We start from the raw sequence: 20440 nt of genomic DNA, 5'->3' as shown, positions 1-20440 counted from the left end.
TCCACCAGTACCCTTAAAGTACAGGTATCCGCCTTAGGGGCCCTCTTTGGCTGCAACATCGCGGCTAATTACTGGGTCAATAGGTTTATCAAAGCAGCAAGTAGATCCAGACCAATAGTAAAGAATAGACTCACGCCATGGGATTTGAACCTAGTCCTCACAGCTATGACAGAAGCGCCATTTGAACCCATCTCGTCAGCCTCTATTAGGAGCCTGTCCCTCAAGATAGCTTTCCTGATAGCCATAACGTCAGCCCGTAGGGTAAGCGACATTCAGGCATTGTCTAGGCGCCCACCTTTTCTTCAGGTAATAGAGGATAGGGTAATACTTAGACCTGACCCAGCGTATTTACCAAAAGTAGCCTCCAGCTTTCATAGGTCGCAGGAAATAGTCCTCCCATCCTTCCTCCCTAAACCAACTAATGAGAAAGAGGAGAAGCTACACACTTTAGATGTTAGGAGATGCCTCTTAGAGTATCTAGCGGCTACCGATCCCTGGAAGAAGGACAATGCCCTCTTTGTCTCCTACCAAGGCCCTAGGAAAGGTCTTAGGGTGTCCAAAAGTACACTAGCCAGATGGATTAGAGAAGCAATCTCGTTAGCTTATACCTCAAAAGGTAGAGTAGCTCCGGAGAAATTGAAGGCGCATTCCACCAGAGCCGTGGCGACCTCGTGGGCCGAGAGATCGGAAGTCTCCATCGACCAGATTTGTAAGGCGGCCACTTGGTCCTCTCCGAGCACTTTTTATAGTCATTATCGGCTAGACTTGGGTGCTTCTGCAGACCTCTCCTTCGGTATCAGGGTTCTGCACGCTGTAGTCCCCCCCCCTAAAGTAGTGATTACTCTCTGTAATTCTCTCAGGTGGTGCTGTCATGGACGACCGAATAAAGTCTTAGTTACTCACCGGTTAACGGTATTTTTCGGATTCCATGACAGCACCCATAGATTCCCTTCCCTTAGTCAATTTGGGTGTGCACGTCTTCCCTTTGTACGTATCCACGGGTGATAAAAATTTAAGTATTAATATTGTTGTACATATAATCATGCATTAACCTTGGAGGTCCTCTTTTATGCTCTGTAATCCAACTGATGCGTGGGAGAGGTGCCGCCCTTTTGTATCTGTAGGTTTTCCTGTTCCTAGGAAGGGCGGATCCCCTCTCTCAGGTGGTGCTGTCATGGACTCCGAAAAATACCGTTAACCGGTGAGTAACTAAGACTTTCTCTCTCACCCATGACAGCACCACGGAGAGAGGGGGTCCGCCCATCAAGGACAGGAACCTACAGATTAAAAGGCGGCGCCTCTCCTCCGCCCCCCAGTTGGGTTCCTGTCCTTGACGGGTGACCCGTGGATCCTGCAGCAGGCAGGCTTGCCTTAAGAAGAAGAGCCAGGGCCATCCCGTCCGTGATCCTGGCAGTGGGGAGGCCCCTGCCGCGGCGGGGTCGGTACCTGAAGCCGCCACCACTGTTGCCGAGGGGCTGTACAGGGTGAGCGGGCGGGGAGGACCGAGCCGCCGCTCCGAAGGAGAATGGGGCTGGAGGGACGCCGGTACAGGATCGAGCAGCACGCGGTACAGAGGTGTACCAATATAGCGCTGCCCCAGAAGTAGAAGGAAGACGGGGGGCACAGCGGTGCAGGCTGGGAGAGGAGGTGACGTCAGCGCCTGGGAGTTTTAAAAAGAAGTGGAAGCTGCTCCCTGCTGGAAGCGTCCTATAGAGATGGAGTACAGCGACCAGCATGAGGAGCAGCCAATGCAGCATAAGGAGCAGCAGCACAGGCACCAGCGCCAGCAAAAAGAAAAGGACTGGCGAGAGGGCCGGTCCAGTAGCCACTCCACGCAGCGGCGCAAGTCGACTGCGAGGAGCAAATCACCTCCTGTGAATCAGCCCATGAGGGATACGAATCCACCTCCCGAATCGGTAAGTAACTAAGCTATTCTAGTACTTGGTTGAAAACCCTTTGTTGGCAATGACTGCCTGAAGTCTTGAACTCATGGACATCATCAGACAATGTGTTTCCTCCTTTTTGATGCTCTGCCAGGCCTTCACTGCGGTGGTTTTCAGTTGCTGTTTGTTTGTGGGCCTTTCTGTCTGAATTTTAGTCTTTAACAAGTGAAATGCATGCTCAATTGGGTTGAGATCAGGTGACTGACTTGGCCATTCAAGAATATTCCACTTCTTTGCTTTAAAAAACTCCTGGGTTTCTTTGGCTTTATGTTTTGGGCCATTGTACATCTGTAGTATGAAACGACCACCAATCAGTTTGGCTGCATTTGGCTGGATCTGAGCACACCGTATGGCTCTGAATACCTCAGAATTTATTCGGCTGCTTCTGTCCTGTGTCACATCATCAATAAACACTAGTGACGCAGTGCCACTTGCAGCCATGCATGCCCAAGCCATCACATTGCCTCCGCCGTGTTTTACAGATGATGTGGTATGCTTTGGATCATGAGCTGTACCACACCTTCTCCATACTTTTCTCTTGCCATCCTTCTGGTTACAGGTTAATCTTGGTTTCATCTGTCCAAAGAATGTTCTTCCAGAACTGTGCTGGCTTTTTTAGATGTTTTTTTAGCAAAGTCCAGTCTAGCCTTTTTATTCTTGCTGTTTGAGTGGCTTGCACTGTGCAGTGAACCCTCTGTATTTTCTTTCATGCAGTCTTCTCTTTATGGTAGATTTGGATATTGATACGCCTACCTCCTGGAGAGTGTTGTTCACTTGGATGGCTGTTGTGAAGGGGTTTCTCTTCACCATGGAGACTATTCTGCGATCATCCACCACTGTTGTCTTCTGTGGGCGCCCAGGTCTTTTTGCATTGATGAGTTCACCAGTGCTTGCTTTCTTTCTCAGCATGTACCAAACTGTACATTTTTCCACTCCTAATGTTGTAGCAATTTCTCGGATGGGTTTTTTCTGTTTTTACAGCTTAAGGATGGCTTGTTTCACCTGCATGGAGAGCTCCTTTGACCGCTTGTTTCCTTCACAGCAAAACCTTCCAAATGCAAGCACCACACCTCAAATCAACTCCAGGCCTTTTATCTGCTTAATTAAGAATGACATAATGAAGGGATTGCCCACACCTGTGCATGAAATTGCCTTGGAGTCAATTGTCCAATTACTTTTGGTCCCTTTAAAAACAGGGTGAGACATGTTAAGGAGCTGAAACTCCTAAACCCTTCATCCAATTTTAATATGGATACCCTCAAATGAAAGCTGAAAGTCTGAACTTCAACTGCATCTGAATTGTTTTGTTTAAAATTCATTGTGGTAATGTCTAGAACCAAAATTAGAAAAATGTCTCTGCCCAAATATATATGGACCTAACTGTAGGTAGGAGAAACAAGCCCCTCAGCTCCCCCAATTACATTTTAAAGAGACTTACTCTTTTTCTTTTCACTGGACCTACTATTGTTTTTCCAACAACGCAGCTATTGCCAATTTACAAATTCCCCGAGACCTTCCAATTCCATTACTCTATACCGGTTATACGTAAACGGAGCAGAGGAACACCAAATGGTGGCCTGCAAGTCGGACTTTATCTCGATAGTGAATAGGAGAGATTTTCCTGCCCATTTTATTCTGATATGTCACCCAGACATTAGGTTTGCAAGTTGAGCTCATGACACATGTGCAACAAATTATGTACTCACCGCTGTAAATAGACAGTCTAGTCGTAGGAGTAGGATAGGGCGACATCATTATCAAAGCGCACAAAGTATTTTTTACTGTGTCTTTTGGGTTTAGCACGAAAATCCAACAGTTTGTCCAAATGTCCAAAATTACACCCTGAACCAAACGTACTTGTAACAAACTTGCATCCAGATGAATAGTTGTGCATGTAATATATGGCAGTCTCAAGTCTGCCAGAGAAGAATGCCTCTAAAATAAAAAGATGTACACTCTTCTGTGAGCTCCATATTCTCTCAAAGGTCATATGGATAACGGTAACCTGCAGGATTTGTTTAAATATGACAACTGCACTAGAATTGGTCTGTAACCTTAGACTTAGTGGTTGTCAACTACCTTACCATTGATGACCCATCCTTAAAATCAATGTCTGATCGGTTGGGGTCCGACACTCTGCACCCCCGCCGATCAGCAGTTGTCCTATTCAAATCAATAGGAGGCTTATGTGCAGTACCCAGCCGCAGCCACTATCAGAAGACGGAGCAGCTCCGTTATTGGGCAAATTTGGCCTGTGGCTGCCACTGACAGAGAGCGGCTGATTGGCGGAGGTGCCAGGTATCTGACCCCAACTGATCAGATTTTAACATATCCTAAGGATTAGACATCAATGAGAAAGTAGTGGGCAACCTCTTTAAAGTAGTCAACAGTTCTTGATGAACTATTCTTAGGATAGATCATCAATTTCAGATCTGTAAGGGATCCAACACCCTCAGTGACCAGTCTTTACAAGCTCTACAGTTGGCCTGACGTAAACTCACTGAACAGAGTCGCACCGACACTACTGGCCATGGCCAGCTACTGCAGAACATCGCCTGGTTTACCAATGACCTGTTCTGCAGTGCCCAGCAGTGGCCACTACACATTGAATGGATCTGCACAGTGGAGCTCCGGTCAATGAGTTTCCATTTACTTTTGACGTTTTGGTCTCACTGATGGATGTGGTGATTTAGCTTCTTACCGCTCATCCATTAACTGGTTCCTGCATTTGCATACTGAAATGTGTATAACTGATGATGGTCAGTGAGACGGAAACAGCAAAAAAATCTGTTAATACAAAATTCTTGGAGTGAATAAATCGCATTTAATTGAGTGCTTGTTTCCATTTTTTTTTTTTTTTTTTATATATATATATTTTAAAGGGTTTGGACCCCATCGGTACACCTAATTAGTGCAGAGCTGTATTTTTCCCATTTATGAGCCTCCACCAATCTAATATTGATGACCTATCCTGTGGATAGGTAGCCAGTATATGGTGATCACATAAAACCATTAATCGGTGATTGAATGTCCGTCGATTCTGCACAGGCCACATCGGTCACTTATGAGTATGAGACTTTCTGGGTGCTTTTGTAATTTTATGACATTAACCCTATAATGTCTTCTGGAGTATGAGATGGTGATTATTGTGTAAATAATGGGACATGTCCGCTATTAAGCTTTATACTAATCTTCAAAAGGCAAGGAGGGATTTTAGTTTTTGCAGGGCATGAAAAGCAATAGTCTTTCCTGCTCTCTTGTAGCTTTCTGAGGATGATGCAAGTCACTTCGGTTCCCACTTCACCAGACAAACGCCTGTAGATAGTCCTGATGCAATCATCAGTGAGAGTGCAAACCAGGCCTTCTTGGTAAGTGGTGGCTTACTTGAAAGTGGAGCAACAGTTCTTCTATAAATCTATTCTTACTGGGGGGTTTTATACTGATAATTTTTATCATTTAGGGTTTCACCTACATAGCCCCATCTGTTTTGGACAGTCTTCGAGAGGTCTTCAGCTTCCAGTCGTGGCATCAATCACCCCGTCCTCAGCCTCAGAGGCGAGTACTTTTTTTCTTTCTTATTTTGGTGATTTGGTCAGGCATATTTTAATGAGTGATGAAAGTGAAATGGATTATGTAGAATTTTTTAAATGTTATGCACCATTGCCATTACATTTTATGTTGGTCTCCGTGTCCCCGTGAGCAGCTTAGACCAGGTCTTCAGGAAGTCACTATTTGTCCTCTAATGAGTAAGTTTCCACTTCTCTCCCCAGTGTAAAAGCTGTCACGGTCTTCAGTAGTCTGTGCAGTATGAGTGGTGGGGTTCTGTTTCCTGCACTCTTCACTGCTTGTTTTGCTACCCGTTAGATTGTCTGATGTGGCTTTCATATTTTCTCTTTGTATACGAAGAGTGTTTCTTAATCTTTACATGACATATATGTGAGTGTGTAGATTATTTAATGTAAAAAGAAACTTGAAAAAAAAAAAATTCTGGCTCTGTGTCACAAAGAAAAATTAAACAGTAATTTATATGCACACTAAAATAGCGCCATTTCACTTTATCCTGCATAAAACGAAGTCTCATGCAGCCATGGCAAAGAAAAAAATATGGTGATGCAAAAACAAGCCTGAGAACCGAAAGTTTATTTTTAGGTAAACAAACGTAAATGAGAAAATACATTGTAGCACATACTTCATTTTGCATTTTTTTTTCTGTACCTGTGCCATGATACATGCACACATTGAATACATTACTGCTATATAGACAATACTTATAAAATTGAGCTACTTCACACATAAATTGGCCAGTTTGTGTGTGCCCATCTGCAATGACAAAATGTGCCTTTCTTAATTCTCCAGGGCCATGTCATACCATTTAACGGTCAAGTAGGATCCCTCTTTAATTATAAACCATCTTATTCGGATTGGAGGAGTGCTCAGCCAAATATAGAGGCTACCCCAACATGTGCGCTGCAAAATCCAATCTGATGAGCACCTCCTAACAGTGAATCAAGTGTGTTACAATGTATGATCTCGTTTCATTTGGTTCTTCTAAAAGTAGAACTTTTGGTTCCCTGACAGGCCTGTGTGAGCGTTAATTGATATAATTATTAAGTAATAATTATAATCTAACTAGATGGTGGCCCTATTCTAACGCATCAGGTATTCTAGAATATGTATGTAGTTTATTTATGAAGTTTTAATAATAATGCACCCCCCAATCCTGATATGCATGGTCCTCTCACCCCCCGAATCCTGACATGCATGGTACCCCTCACCCCCCTATCCTGGTATGCATGGTCCTCTCACCCCCCGAATCCTGACATGCATGGTCCCCTCACCCCCCTATCCTGGTATGCATGGTCCTCTCACCCCCCGAATCCTGATATGCATGGTATCCCTCACCCCCCTATCCTGGTATGCATGGTCCCCTCGCCTCCAATCCTGATATGCATGGTCCCCTCACCCCCAATCCTGATATGCATGGTCCTCTCACCCCCCAATCCTGATGTGCATGGTCGTCTCACCCCCCAATCCTGATATGCATGGTACCCCTCACCCCCCAATCCTGGAATGCATGGTCCCCTCACCCTCCAATCCTGGAATGCATGGTCCTCTCACCCCCAATCCTGGTAAGCATGGTCCCCCTCACCCCCCTTTCCTGGTATGCATGGTCCTGTCACCCCCCTTTCCTGGTATGCATGGTCCCCTGATGCCCCAATCCTGATATGCATAGTCCCCTCACCCTCCAATCCTGATATGCGTGGTCCTCTCACCCCCAATCCTGGTAAGCATGGTCCCTCACCCTCCAATCCTGGAATGCATGGTCCTCTCACCCCCCAATCCTGGTAAGCATGGTCCCCTCACCCCCCTTTCCTGGTATGCATGGTCCCCTCACCTCCCTTTCCTGGTATACATGGTCACCCCCCTCTATCCTGGTATGCATGGTCACCCTCACCCCCCTATCCTGGTATGCATGGTCCCCCCCCCCCCCCCCCCCCTTTGCTGGTATACGTGGTCCCCCTCACCCCCCATCCTGGTATGCATGGTCTCTGTTAAAATAAAAAATAGTTATATACTCACCTACCTTCCGACGGCGTCCGATCTCCTTTCTATGCGCCCGGCCTCGCGGTCCCAGTAATGCCTTGCGGTTAAGACGGCTGATGACGTTGCGCTCTCCTTTACTTTACTCAATCTACTGTCATTGACATTCTCTAATTTGTAATTACACATGTTAAATCCACATATAGAAAGTCACATCGGTCTGTATATAGGGGACTGTACTCTGGAAGTTACTTACTAGAGGATTTTACATTGATGGGTCAGTCCTGAAGACCATGACTCCAATGTGAACAGAGCCATGTGTACCAGTGACACCACAAAATCCTGCAGATTTGGTCCTTAAAGCGAACCGGTCAGCGGTTTTGGCCGCTATAAGATGCGGCCACCGCCTTTCAGGGCTTATCTACAGCATTCTATAATGCTCTAGGTAAGCCCCCGATCCAACCTGCAAGATAAGAAAAATAACTGTTATCATACTCAATCGGGTGGGCGGTCCAGTACGATGGGTGTCTCAGGTCCTGGTCCGGCGCTTCCCATCTTTTTGCGATGCCTCCCCGGCATCGCTTTCCTGCACAGGTGTACTTATCTGCCCTGTTGGGGGCAGAGCAAAGTACTGCAGTGCACAGGTGCTGGGAAAGGTCAGAGAGACCCAGCGCCTGCGCACTGCAGGAATTTGCTTTGCGCAAGAGCGCTATGCCGGGGAGCCATGAAGCAAGCAGGAGCGTGGCGTTGCAAGAAGATGGGAGGCGCCGGACCTGCGTTACCCGTTGGACCACCCCCCCCCCCGAGTGAGTATAATAAAAGTTATTTTTCTTCTTTTGCAGGCATCTAATAGCGGTCAAAACAGCTGACAGGTTCCCTGTAACGGGTATTCCCATCTACAAGATCCTATTAGGTAGTGGTATAATAATAATTAGAAATCTTATGTAGTTCTTCTGATTGGCTAGAACGCTTACGACATGTGCAGAGCATTGCAGTAGCTTAGGTATTCATGGTTAGTGGTTGTAACCATGGATACCTAAGCTACTGCAATGCCCTATAAATGGAGTAAGTGACATAGCGAATCAGAAGAACTATACACCAATCCTAATTGGAGGTATTTGCTAATATTATTATTCACCTACTACATATTGGGGTAGGATCTTTGAGATGGGAATTATTATTATAAATTTATATAGCGCCACTTATTCCATGGCGCTTTACATGTGAAAAGGGGAAATATAGACAAGTATAATAAACATGTGTAAGACAAGGGACACACAAGTACATAAGGAGGGGGGACCCTGCCCGTGAGGGCTCACAGTCTACAGGGATGGGTGAGGATACAGTAGGAGAGGGTAGAGCAGGTCTTGCTGTGGTTCAGTAGACCGAGGATCATTGCAGGCTGTAGGCTTGTCGGAACAGGTGGGTCTTCAGGTTCTTCTTGAAGGTTTCGTCTTTAAGGGTGTAAAGGTGACTGAAATCATGTTCTTATATGTTGTGTGCATGAATCATGACGAATAACGTGTTCTGATTTTCCAAATTATATTGCAGTCCTGGAAGTATGCCTCCTACTCCTCAGTATGAAGTGAAGCCCCAAGAATCCTCGCAACCACTTCCAATTTCATCAAGGGGACGGAAAACTAAAGGCCGTAAAGGCATATGAGCCAGACTAACCTCCAAAACAAGACACTGAGATAAGCCAGCGGCTTCTTCATAGCGCCTCCTGAGGACAGCAGAGTCGTAGCTACAGACGCCTCCGAGCTCTGTGTGAGCACTCAGGGAAATAACCAACTTTAATAAAAAGTATAACTTAATTAGGACTTGTCCTATCCTCTAACAAGTCTGCTTTACTAATGGCTTGCATCTCTCATGGAGTTACAATGCTGGAGCATCTTTTATGTGTTATTCTTCTGTTATTCCTTCTAGAAGTCTATGTATAAATTATGCAGGGGGATCTCCCTACACACCCAGCTATGCGTACTGACCGATTATGTGAGAACATACTACATTGATAAGGGGAACGCCTAAGTGCCAAAAATTCCTACATTTCAGAGGGAATATTAGAGGTACAGTACAGAATGCAAAGTTTAAGGGAGAAAAAAAAAAAAGCCGCTCCAGCATTATTTCCTGGAAAATGCAAGTATTTACATATACAAGGTAACCCCTTCAAAAAATGAATGATGCCATTTATTAAGTTTGCCTGTGGAATAGGAGATTAATGTGACCTGTATTATTCTGGACGTCCATGATACCTTACACATTACCATGCATTTGTGATAGGTTCCTGAGGTGATAGGTGCGCTTGGAGGGCATTTAGTAGAACATGGGGCAGCAACTGTAACTATCCAACTGTATGGTGTTTTATCACCAAATACCACCATTGTGTTGAAAGCAGATATCTTAATTTCCATGCAAGATGGGAAGAAAGGACCCACTGGTGGGGTTGTGACACACACTGGTTGCCCACCCTGCCTTCCTGCGGCACTTAAGGACTATATCCCGAAAGACATTAGCTGCAGTATGAAGCCATTACGTGATGGCCTAGGAGTCACTTCCCTTCCACCATATACCAGGAAGTAGAAATGTGAATTTGGCAACTTGCTCATAGTATCATGGTCCAAACTGAATGCTACTCATATAAAGGTGCAATTGTAGCTTTGTATCACCATACTATCCTTCATGAGCACTATGATCTGCCATGGTATACTACATTGACATTAGAAGGATAAAATGTCATCAGCTCACCAACCATGAAGGAATGTCTATGGATTCAGGAGATATTCAGTGCATGAATCCTCATAGCAGGCATCCTCAACCAATGTAGAAAAAGGTAAAGGAATCCGGCATCGGAATCATAAAAAAAAGTGCTTTATTGAATTAACATTAAAAACCACGATTAACACCAGGAGGATGGGACATGTAAACCTTACGCATTTCAGACGTGAAGTCCTTACTCATAGATGGTTTTTAATGTTGATCCAAGGAAGCACTGAGGTTTTTTTTTTTTTTTTAGAATTCCAATGCCACATCCCCTTACCTTTTTCTACAGTGACATAAATATAAAAAAAAAATTCTAGTTGGGTGCACGCTGCCATTTCTAAATCCAGACCTCATACTTTCCATGTTTTGCAGTTTGAATGTTGACATCGAGTTTGATCTTTGTAAAGGTATAGACTGACTTGTGCGTGGTGCGCGAGTATGGAAATTCCAGTATTCTAGTGACCAAGCTGCTGATTTCTGAAGACACAGATTTATTTATTGTATCATTGTACAGTATGTATTACTATTACAGAGTATTTATAACGCTTCACATAAGCTACAATAGATACTGATGGGTATCTGCTGAGCAAAAGCTATTCCTTTTGCAATGAATGTACAGAATTGGATACTGTTATCTTTTTTTTCCCCTGATTTGGCTCCTCTCTTGCTCATAGGCCATGCCTGGTGTTGCCGAGATCTATTCACTTAAATAATAAGCTGCAATACCAGCCACTGAAAAAAGCAGACCCTTTTATCTAATCCTGAACTATACTTTTAATCATTTAACCTCCGTTTGAACTGCAAGGCTATCTTCGCTACCATAGCAGCATGTGGGAAAGAGTCGCAAACGGACAACTAACAGTGTTATATTCTGGCCTTGACGCTGGCGTGATGATGTGTTCTGCATTCTGAGAGAGAATAAAATGCATTATTGTTCAGTAAATTTATTTTTGTGGGTTTTATTCTTGAAAAAATTAATAATCTGATGGGCACAGTGTTGGCTGTAAGTGTTTCCATTGCATAGTATTGATTCATATTTGATATCAGGAAACACGTCTTTAGCACATGCTGAGACAGGACTAGTCTGACTTCGGACGACTCTTCCCAGTCTTGCTCGAAGTGATTGACAGGTCTCTACCTAAGTACATGTGAAGGAGAGACTTGACAATCACCTGCAGTAGAGCTGGGAAGAGATGGCTGGGAGCGGTGCTGTACTTGTAGATGATAAATTTGGCACATTGGAATCTTTAGCCTAAATAACTCCTTCCTCCATAACAGCACCACGGAGAGAGGGGGATCCGCCCATCAGGGACAGGAAACCTACAGCTAAAAGATGGTACCTTCACCTTGCATCAGTTGGTTTCTTGTCCCTAACGGAGAACATTCAGTTCGGTGTACCTGGAATGAAGAATTCTTATGAAGATGGGCCGAGCCCGGTTCAGGTAGCTGGGAGTGCTACATTGTAAGCCACTTACCCTTCCCACTAGGCCACCCCTCCTTACAAAGAAGCCTTGCCTCCCCTCCCAACTAGTGACGAGTGAATGTGCTCAGATGACGTCTCATCCGAGCATCTGGGTGTGTTTGTATATTACAGTGCTGTGCAAATTAATTGGGACAAAGCATTTTTTGAGTAAAATCGTAAGTTGGTTACCAGTCAGTGATTCAAACCAGTTTTAACTGCTTTGAACAGTCACTCACACAGGCACTCACACCTGTTCAAAGCAGTTAAAACTGGTTTGAATCACTGACTGGTAACCAACTTACGATTTTAATTAAAAAAAAAAAAAAATGCTTTGTCCCAATTAATTTGCACAGCACTGTATGGTCGAGTCACGGGCTGCTGCATGATTTGCGGCTGTTAGGGAATCCCCACGTGTCGAGGCTGTCTAACAACCATAAATCATGCAGCCGCAGGGACTCCAACATAATATACGAGCACACCCAGATACGCTGATAACATCAAAGCATGCTTGGATAAGTCGTTATCTGAGCATGTTTGCCCATCACTACTCCTATCCCCTCCTGCCCATGTCAGACAAACCACAGAAAGTGTCTGAAACACACGAAATCTCTGGTGTAAGTCAAGGAAGACCATTTTTGTGCATTTAGCTTGATAAACTTGCCATGCTTTTGTCTCCTAAGTTCCATTGTTGTGTGAATTCTGCATTTTTAGTGTTAGAATATATGGGCTTTGAGGTATAATATGGGAAATCTATTAAACATGATCACTCTGGTGAGGTCTTCTGATCTTGGGTTGTAATTTCTGTTACAAAGGAGCAGATACACCCGCTAGCTGAACTAGATCACCTGTGTAATGACCGTTGTACCAGATATCGACCTCTATTGTACAGAGGAAAAGAGCATTGGGCTCAGTAGAGAAGCCAACCCTATTTGCTTAGAACCTGTACTTTTACAAGGAACATTTTCTTCATTTATTTGGAAAAAGTGACAAATCCCAAATTTCTCCTTGATTTTTATTTCTTGAACATGTATAATACAAGCCTAGAAATGTAAAGACTCAGCATTTACACACATTATGCCAAAAGCACTACTTTAATAGAGCAGAGGAGAGAAGGATGGATCGGTCTGTATGGTTAGTTGGGGGGAAGACACTAAAAGACTATAGGAGTAACAGGCATTGGTAGTTTGGAGTATTGTCATAATTGATCTGTGTAAGACCAGAAAGGACTCTATAAATTAATGTCGGTTTTGGATGCTCTCGTCAACTGAATCTGAGCTATTTTTGCCCTTGGCATATTCTGTAGGGTGTGTATTACTATTTGCACTAACTAGAAACTGTAACATATGCCCTAAATACTAAAGCAAGAGCGCATTCCTGAAAGAAAGGTTTGGCTTTGTCCAGGACATCAAGTATGGGGTTAAACATTTTGTGCTAAAATAATGCCCTGGTCCCCTATAACCAATAATTGCATGGTGAGAGTAGCCTGTCATGTTATATTGCCCATAAGAATTGTCTCTCAATGATATTATCACTGTATGTAGTTCCCCAAAAGTTAAAAGGATTAGGCTCTTTCTAAACATTTTGTTCACCAGGCACAGTTTATATAAAGGTGAAAAAATGCATTATTCGACACTGAGTCGCCGACGCTGTTCCTAATGTCTGGTATTGGCTGCGGTACTAACACCACATTGACAGTGTGGCAGCCAAACTGATCTCGGAGGCTGCTCGTGTAGATGGAACACTTTCCTTCAGAGCCTCTTATATCACTGGCAGACTATTGACGAAATGTCAACGACACAGCCGATAACAGATACCTGAGCAGTGACGGTGAGTAAAGCACAGTTGGTTTGTTTTTATGCCAAATTGCGCCTAGGTTGCAAGAATTTCTAAGGGGCCCAATATGGTAAAAAAAAATTCAAATATAATATACAAACTCTTCAACATTGAAATTGCAACAGCAGAAGGAAGTGTCGTGGAATTTCTCCTAAGTGTCCCAGGAGCCGCTTTTCAATACAGCAAGTCAGACTGCATGTTGCTTGTGCTACTCTGATCAGCCGGTGTAGTCTAAACATGCTTACATGGTTTTCAGCATCTCCGGACTTTTCTCCCAGTGCACACATCTGGGACGTCATTGGTCGGCATCAGCAACGATAGCTGCTAGCAGCGGATCTTGATGATTTGCCCAAGTGCATTCAGCGTGGCAGAACAGTCCTCAGACAACCATTAATAATTTGATAGCAGCCAAGGTGTATAAAAGCTGAGATTTCTGCACATGGTGTTCATACTCGAAACGGAATAATTTGAGATGTTTTGAAAACGTTGTTTCCATTTTTTTCACCATCTGCCTATCTGTAACATGTCTATCCAACTTATGAGTTCTATAATTCCACAACATTTTTTTTTGTCTTGGTGTTATAGTTTCAGTGTTGAGTATAAATTGGTAGGGTGCATTCATCATAACAATGTATGTTTTTATGGGAATCATTTAAATATTTTGACAAATTTTAATAATTTGACCTCCTAACGTGGAGTTTCATATTATAAAGCTGTAATATCCGGCTCTTCATCCTTTAGTTCTACATCTTCTTCATCCTGGTTGTCTTCTACTGTGCTGTCCTCTTCTTGCTCTCCTGGAGTCCACCTAGTCTTAGCATTTTGCATGACCTCCTGTGCTCTTCCCCACAGCTCTTGTGGATGGTAGTCTTCTCCCCCTTCAGTGTGAATCAGTTTTTTCCATGCCAGGATGAGCGCCACACAGAGCAGGATGAGCAGTAATAAGAGGAAGACCACAGTCAGCGTGCTGTCACTGGAACCGTCAGAGTGTGAAGCTTTTGTAACTGGCAGCAAACTGAGCCAAGATCCCACTAAGACCGTCCCCTAGTAGAGAAAGGTGACATTAATTTATTGTATCTAGATTACAATACCATTAGCCGGACTATAATTTAACAATTCCGACGCTTTTAATCCCATGACCTGTCAGTTGAGTGGCTGTACAGATTCGTTTTAAAGGGTAAAGGTGTAACGTGTTATAAAAGTAAAAGAAATAAACATAAAATGTTGGTACATTGAATGAGAAGTATTTGAATGGTGAACATATGTCATTGGTTTAACCACTGTTCTTAGGCAACAGAGTAGTTATTGACCCCTTCCCAATTTTCATTTTTTGAGTTTTAATTTTTCCCCTGCCATTCATTTTACAATATAGAATAAATAAGAATTGGAAAAATAAATCCAAGTGCAGTGAAATGGTGACATGCACTCTGCCATGGTTTTTTTTTGGTTATAAGTTTACAGCGTTCATTGTACATTAAAAATTACTTCGAAACATGAGTCTCCAGATCAGTATGATAACGGACATAATAAATGTTTTTGTTTTGTTTTTTTTTTACTATTTAATTGGCATGAAAAATTCAGAATTTTGTTAAAAAAAATTGATACCATTTTCCTATACTTGTGACTTTTGTTATATTGCCATCAGCGGAGTTGTGTTGGGGCTCGTTTATTGCATGGTGAGCTGGTGTTTTCATTTATACAATTTCAAGGTACATACTGCGCTTTGATCGCTTCTTATTTTGTTTTTTAGGGTGTGTGCACACGCTGCGGATTCTGCTGCGAATCGATCCGCGCGGATTTTGTAAAATCCGCAGGTAAATCTGCGGATTAGCGTGCGGTTTATCACCTCTACAATGGAGGAGATGGTAAACCGAAGCGGAATCCACAGAAAGAATGAACATGTCAATTCTTTCTGCAGATTAGAAACCGCAGCAAATCCACGCAGAAAAATCTGCAGCATGTGCACAGCGGTTTCCATTTCCCATAGGATATTATGGTACTGTACACCGCAGCAGAATCCGCAGCGTGTGCGCACACCCTTAGTGTTATTGCGGGGTCAGAAAAATCGCAATGGTGTTTTCAGCTTAAATACTTAATTTTATATTTTGATTGGACCTTTCTGGATGCAGCGATACCACATGTGTGGTTACATATATACTAATTTTTACATTTTGTACTTTATTAGTTAGTCCCCATAGGGGACTTGAATCTTCGATCGCCTGTGCTATAAACGGCAATGCTGCAGTATTGCTGTATATATTAAAAATCAGTCTTCCATGATGCCCAGCGACAGGCTGGTTGTCACAGAAGAGATCACATGACAGGCACAGGAGCTTTCAACTGCTTTCTGGCTTTCATAGCAACCCATTGGTTCCCTTCTATCGCATTGCTAGGAATCAGATGGGCAACCAAAATAACTAGTACATTAATGGGTTAATGGAACACACTTATTGGACCTCAGCTAACAGTGAGGGACCACAGGAGTTAGTATTGGGCCCTCTTTTCATTAATAAATGACTGTAGAGGACATACAGAGTAGAATTTCAGCATTTGCAGAGAATAAAAGGCTCTGTAATGTAACACAGAGAAGGCGATTTTAATATTGCATCGGGATCTTTGTAAGGGTTCACTCCCGCTAGCGTTTAGAAAAAAGAAAAAAAAAAATTGGTCCCATTCGTATCCAGGAGAGTAGGATATTTTTTTTTTCTCTCATCCGTGTACAATCTGTTTTTTTTTTTATTCAGCAGCTAAAAATCTTTTATGGGACCATTTGCAGTTTTCTATGCCACAGAATTGTATCCCTAAAATCAGATTCCACCCTGATGGTCCGTATGTCATCCGTTTCTTTTTTTTGTTTCTCATGCCGAATACAACTGAGAAAAAAATGTGCAGATCTGCACGGCCTCATTGAATAACATTGGTCCAAGTGCAATCTAATTTTTTTTTATCAGATTGCACTTATCTGATTTATACGCCAGTGTGAGCGAACCCTAAGATGGAGGCTTGTGCTGAAAAATGGAGTTTAACCCCTCTCCGACATTGGGCGTAATAGTATGCCGATGTCAAACTCCTTCCCATTGATGTGGGCTCTGGCGGTGAGCCCACATCTTTCCCGGTACATGTCAGCTGTTTTAAACAGCTGACATGTGCCTGCAATAGCCGCGGTAGGAATCGTGATCCACCCGCGTCTATTAACTAGTTAAGTGCTGCTATCAAACGCTGACAGCAGTATTTAAATGGTGCTTCCGGCAATCGTGCCGGAAATACGCACACCGGTGACTCGCGTCACGTGATTGTGGGTCATCGTTGTGTTGGCATGATAGCCCAAGGTCTCCTGGAGACCTCTATGGTTGTCAGTGCCAGATTACTGTGAGCGCCACCCAGTGGTAGCAAGTCAGCAATTCTACTACATAGAGGCAATCTGACCATCGGCTCTATGCCTCACTGCCGGAGGCCACATCAAAGGGAGAGAAGCGACATGCACCGTACTAGTATGTCACAAAGGGGTTAAAAATGTAATGTCATGCACTTGGATCAATAAAGCAAAATGTAATCTTATGTACTATATAGTAAAACACTGAGTAGAACTGTCACCGAAAAAGACGAATGTAATAGTGTACAGCAACCTCAACTTTATTGACCAGTGCCAGACAGTAGCTACAAAGGCAAATAAAATAATGGAATGACTTTCCTGTCCTGGCAAAAATTTTTCTTTTGTGCTTTCATTTTTCTCTCCCCTTTTTCCAAGAGTCATAGGGCCCAATTCATTCATGTTATTCTTGAGGGGGTGTGCTGGAGTCAGACACTCCTTATTCATGAAAAGGTGCATGCCTCTTCATGAATCTGGAATATGTGACAAGTGTCTTGTGCCTCCTTGAGCCACACCAGAAATCTCACTCCAGTTTGGTATTGGAGTGAGATTTCTGTCATAGGGAATGCCATAGCTGATCCTGAATTAGATGAGCTGTGGCATCCTGCCCCCACCATTTCCTAGTCTCGCCTAAGCTCTGCTCATTTTGTCAGAGCTGAGAGAAACTGGTGTGAAAATAAAAAAAAAAGTTGCCAAATTTTTGGTAAAACTCTTGAGTTGCACCAAAATTTTGCGACTTCAAAGCTTTCACACCAGAATACTGGCATGAAAACCTTGATGAATCAGGCCCATAGTTTTAACCTCTTTATGACCTTGGATGTATAGGTATGTTCAAGGTCATCTACCCCTGTTTGCTGTTGGCTCTGGCAAGGGGACCGCAAATTTTCCAGCACATGTCACCTGATTTCATCAGCTGACATGCTACTAACAGCCGTGGGTGGAATCGCAATCCACCCACAGCTGTTAACATGTTAAATGCTGATCAGTCTCAGACTGGCATTTAACATGCCCGTGGCGGAAGCGTATCACAAACCTTGCCCATGTCACATGACGGCGGATCACCGATGAGTTGGCTTGACAACCCCGGGGTCTGTAGGAATCCCTTATGGTTGTTATTGCTGAATAACTCTGAGCGCCGCCCAGTGACCGGCGCTCCTAGCTGATGAGCATTTTAGCTACACATAGCAGGGCATCAGCCCTGCTATGTGTAGCACAAGCGATTAGAAGATCGCAGCTTTTAGTTTCCTAGGGAGAATATTGAAGCTAGTAAAAAGCTAAAAAAAAGTTTTTCAAAATATTAAAAAAAAATACGTATTATATAAATATGGTATCTACAAACCCGTAATGACCTGGAGAATCATAATTGTCGGACAGTTTTAGCCTTTCCTGAACATGGTAAAAAAAATAAATTGTGGAATTGCACTTTCACCGTACTTTTAATTTTTTCCTGTTTTACAGTACACTTTATGATAAAACAAATGGTGTTGCGCAAATGTACAATTCATTCTGCAAAAAATAAGCCCTCACGTGTCCATATTGATTGAAAATTAAAAAGTTATGGCTCTGGGAAGAAAGGGAGCAAAAAATGAAAACTCAAAAATGTAAAAATACAAGGTGGTGAAAGGGTTAACCTGGATGAAGCCGCAAGTCAATTAAGTTCAACCTATAAACCAATATGTTGATCCAGAGGAAGACAAAAAGCCCATGAGGCAGATGCAAGTTGCTCAATATTAGGGGTAAAAAATTTTCTGGACTCCACATGTGGTAATTAGTTACTTGGTAGAAAGTCCCATCGCAGAGTATAGTATAGGTAACTTGTGCGGAGCCAAAAGGTCCAGGCTGATGTTATTGGTGCTTCCTAAACCATACCACAAGCAAAGGAAAACAAACTACCTTTCAGTGCAGGCAACACAAATTAAACCATTCCAATAAAGTCTCTTTAGAGACAGTCCAGGACACACAGGCTGAATAGCATCCAGTATACCAGCTCAGTCTGAAGACCACACAGGAAGCTGTCTTACCTCGACACACAGACCATGTGTCAAACAAACAGACTCCATTTTAACATGTGAACAACACCCAGAGGTGGGCTATGTGGATAGCCAGACTCGCACATCTCTCAGGCTGCCCGCAAACCTGACACAGATGCACAAAAGAAGCCTCTTAATACTTTGTGCACTAGAGCATTACTCCAGGTTTACATCATAGAGGACAAGCACTTAAGTGATACATACCTCCACCTTACACCTGTAATAAATTTCTCAAGAAAGTCAGGCATCAAGTGACTTCCATGTTTTTAGTGTCCAGGCCATTTTACTGCACAACCTCATATAAACAAAATAATCTTGGAATTATGAGTGGATTTTTTTCATCATTTTACCGCACTTGGATTTTTCTCCTGTTTTCCAGTTCATTCGATGGTAAAATTAATGGTGATATTAAAGACTACAATTCATCCCACAAAAAAACATAATACAATTAGAAAAAAGTCATGCCAATATGTTCATATACACTCCTCAAAAAAATAAAGGGAACACTCAAATAACACGTCCTAGATATCAATGAATGAAATATTCTTATTGAATACTTTGTTCTGTACAAAATTGAGTGTGCTGACAAAATCACACAAAAATCATCAATGGAAATCAAATTTATAATACAATGGAGGACTGGATTTGGAGTCTCACAAAAAATAAAAGTGGAATGTAATATCCTTAAAACAAGTCAAAATGAGGCTCAGTATTGTGTGTGACCTCCATGTGCTTGTATGACCTCCCTACTGTACAACGCCTGGGCATGCTCCTGATGAGGCAGCGGATGGTCTCCTGAGGGATCGCCTCCCAGACCTGGACTAAAGCATCCGCCAACTTCTGGGCAGTCTGTGGTGCAACGTGACGTTGGTAGATGGAGCGAGACATGATGTCCCAGATGTGCTCAATTGGATTCAGGCCTGGGGAATGGGCAGGCCAGTCCATAGCTTCAATGCCTTCATCTTGCAGGAACTGCTGATATGCTCCAGCCACATGAGGTCTGGCATTGTCCTGCATTAGGAGGAACCCAGGGCCAACCACACCAGCATATGGTCTCACAAGGGGTCTGAGGATTTCATCTCTGTACCTAATGGCACTCAAGCTACCCCTGGCGAGTACGTGGAGGGCTGTGCTGCCGTCCAGAGAAATGCCACCCCACACCATTACTGACTCACTGCCAAACCGGTCATGCTGAAAGATGTTGCAGGCACCAGATCGCTCTCCACGGCGTCTCCAGACTCTGCCACGTCTGTCACATGTGCTCAATATGAACCTGCTTTCATTTGTGAAGAGCACAGGGTGCCAGTGGTGAATTTGCCAATCCTGGTGTTCTGTGGCAAATGCGAAGCGTCCTGCATGGTGTTGGGCTGTGAGCACAACCCCCATCTGTGGACGTCGGAACCTCAGACCATCCTCATGGAGTCGGTTTCTAACCGTTTGTGCAGACAAATGCATATTTGCGGCCTGCTGGAGGTCATTTTGCAGGGATCTAGCAGTGCTC

The 20440-nt window shown here is 43.4% G+C and overlaps 1 protein-coding gene and 1 long non-coding RNA gene across 2 annotated transcripts in view; one reads left to right on the top strand and one right to left on the bottom strand.

Annotated features, from left to right (window-relative positions):
* RPS6KB2 (ribosomal protein S6 kinase B2) overlaps positions 1 to 11187 on the top strand; it is a 63282-nt gene extending 52095 nt beyond the window's left edge. Inside the window, exons 13-15 of the mRNA XM_073588252.1 lie at positions 5207 to 5311; positions 5404 to 5498; positions 9036 to 11187. Coding sequence (XP_073444353.1) covers positions 5207 to 5311; positions 5404 to 5498; positions 9036 to 9147 — 312 coding nt within the window. The 3' untranslated portion in view covers positions 9148 to 11187. The remainder of the gene's footprint in view (positions 1 to 5206; positions 5312 to 5403; positions 5499 to 9035) is intronic.
* Positions 11188 to 12704: 1517 nt separating this feature from the next.
* LOC141100056 (uncharacterized) overlaps positions 12705 to 20440 on the bottom strand; it is a 22551-nt gene continuing 14815 nt past the window's right edge. The window contains exon 3 of the long non-coding RNA XR_012234584.1: positions 12705 to 14583. This is a non-coding gene — a long non-coding RNA (uncharacterized lncRNA). The remainder of the gene's footprint in view (positions 14584 to 20440) is intronic.

Source organism: Dendrobates tinctorius, unplaced genomic scaffold, assembly GCF_039654945.1.
Source record: "Dendrobates tinctorius isolate UK_male_01 unplaced genomic scaffold, ASM3965494v1 ptg000103l, whole genome shotgun sequence".
Lineage (NCBI taxonomy): Eukaryota > Metazoa > Chordata > Amphibia > Anura > Dendrobatidae > Dendrobates > Dendrobates tinctorius.
The sequence above is the reverse complement of the archived record's forward strand: the minus strand, read 5'-3'. Positions and strand labels throughout refer to the sequence as shown.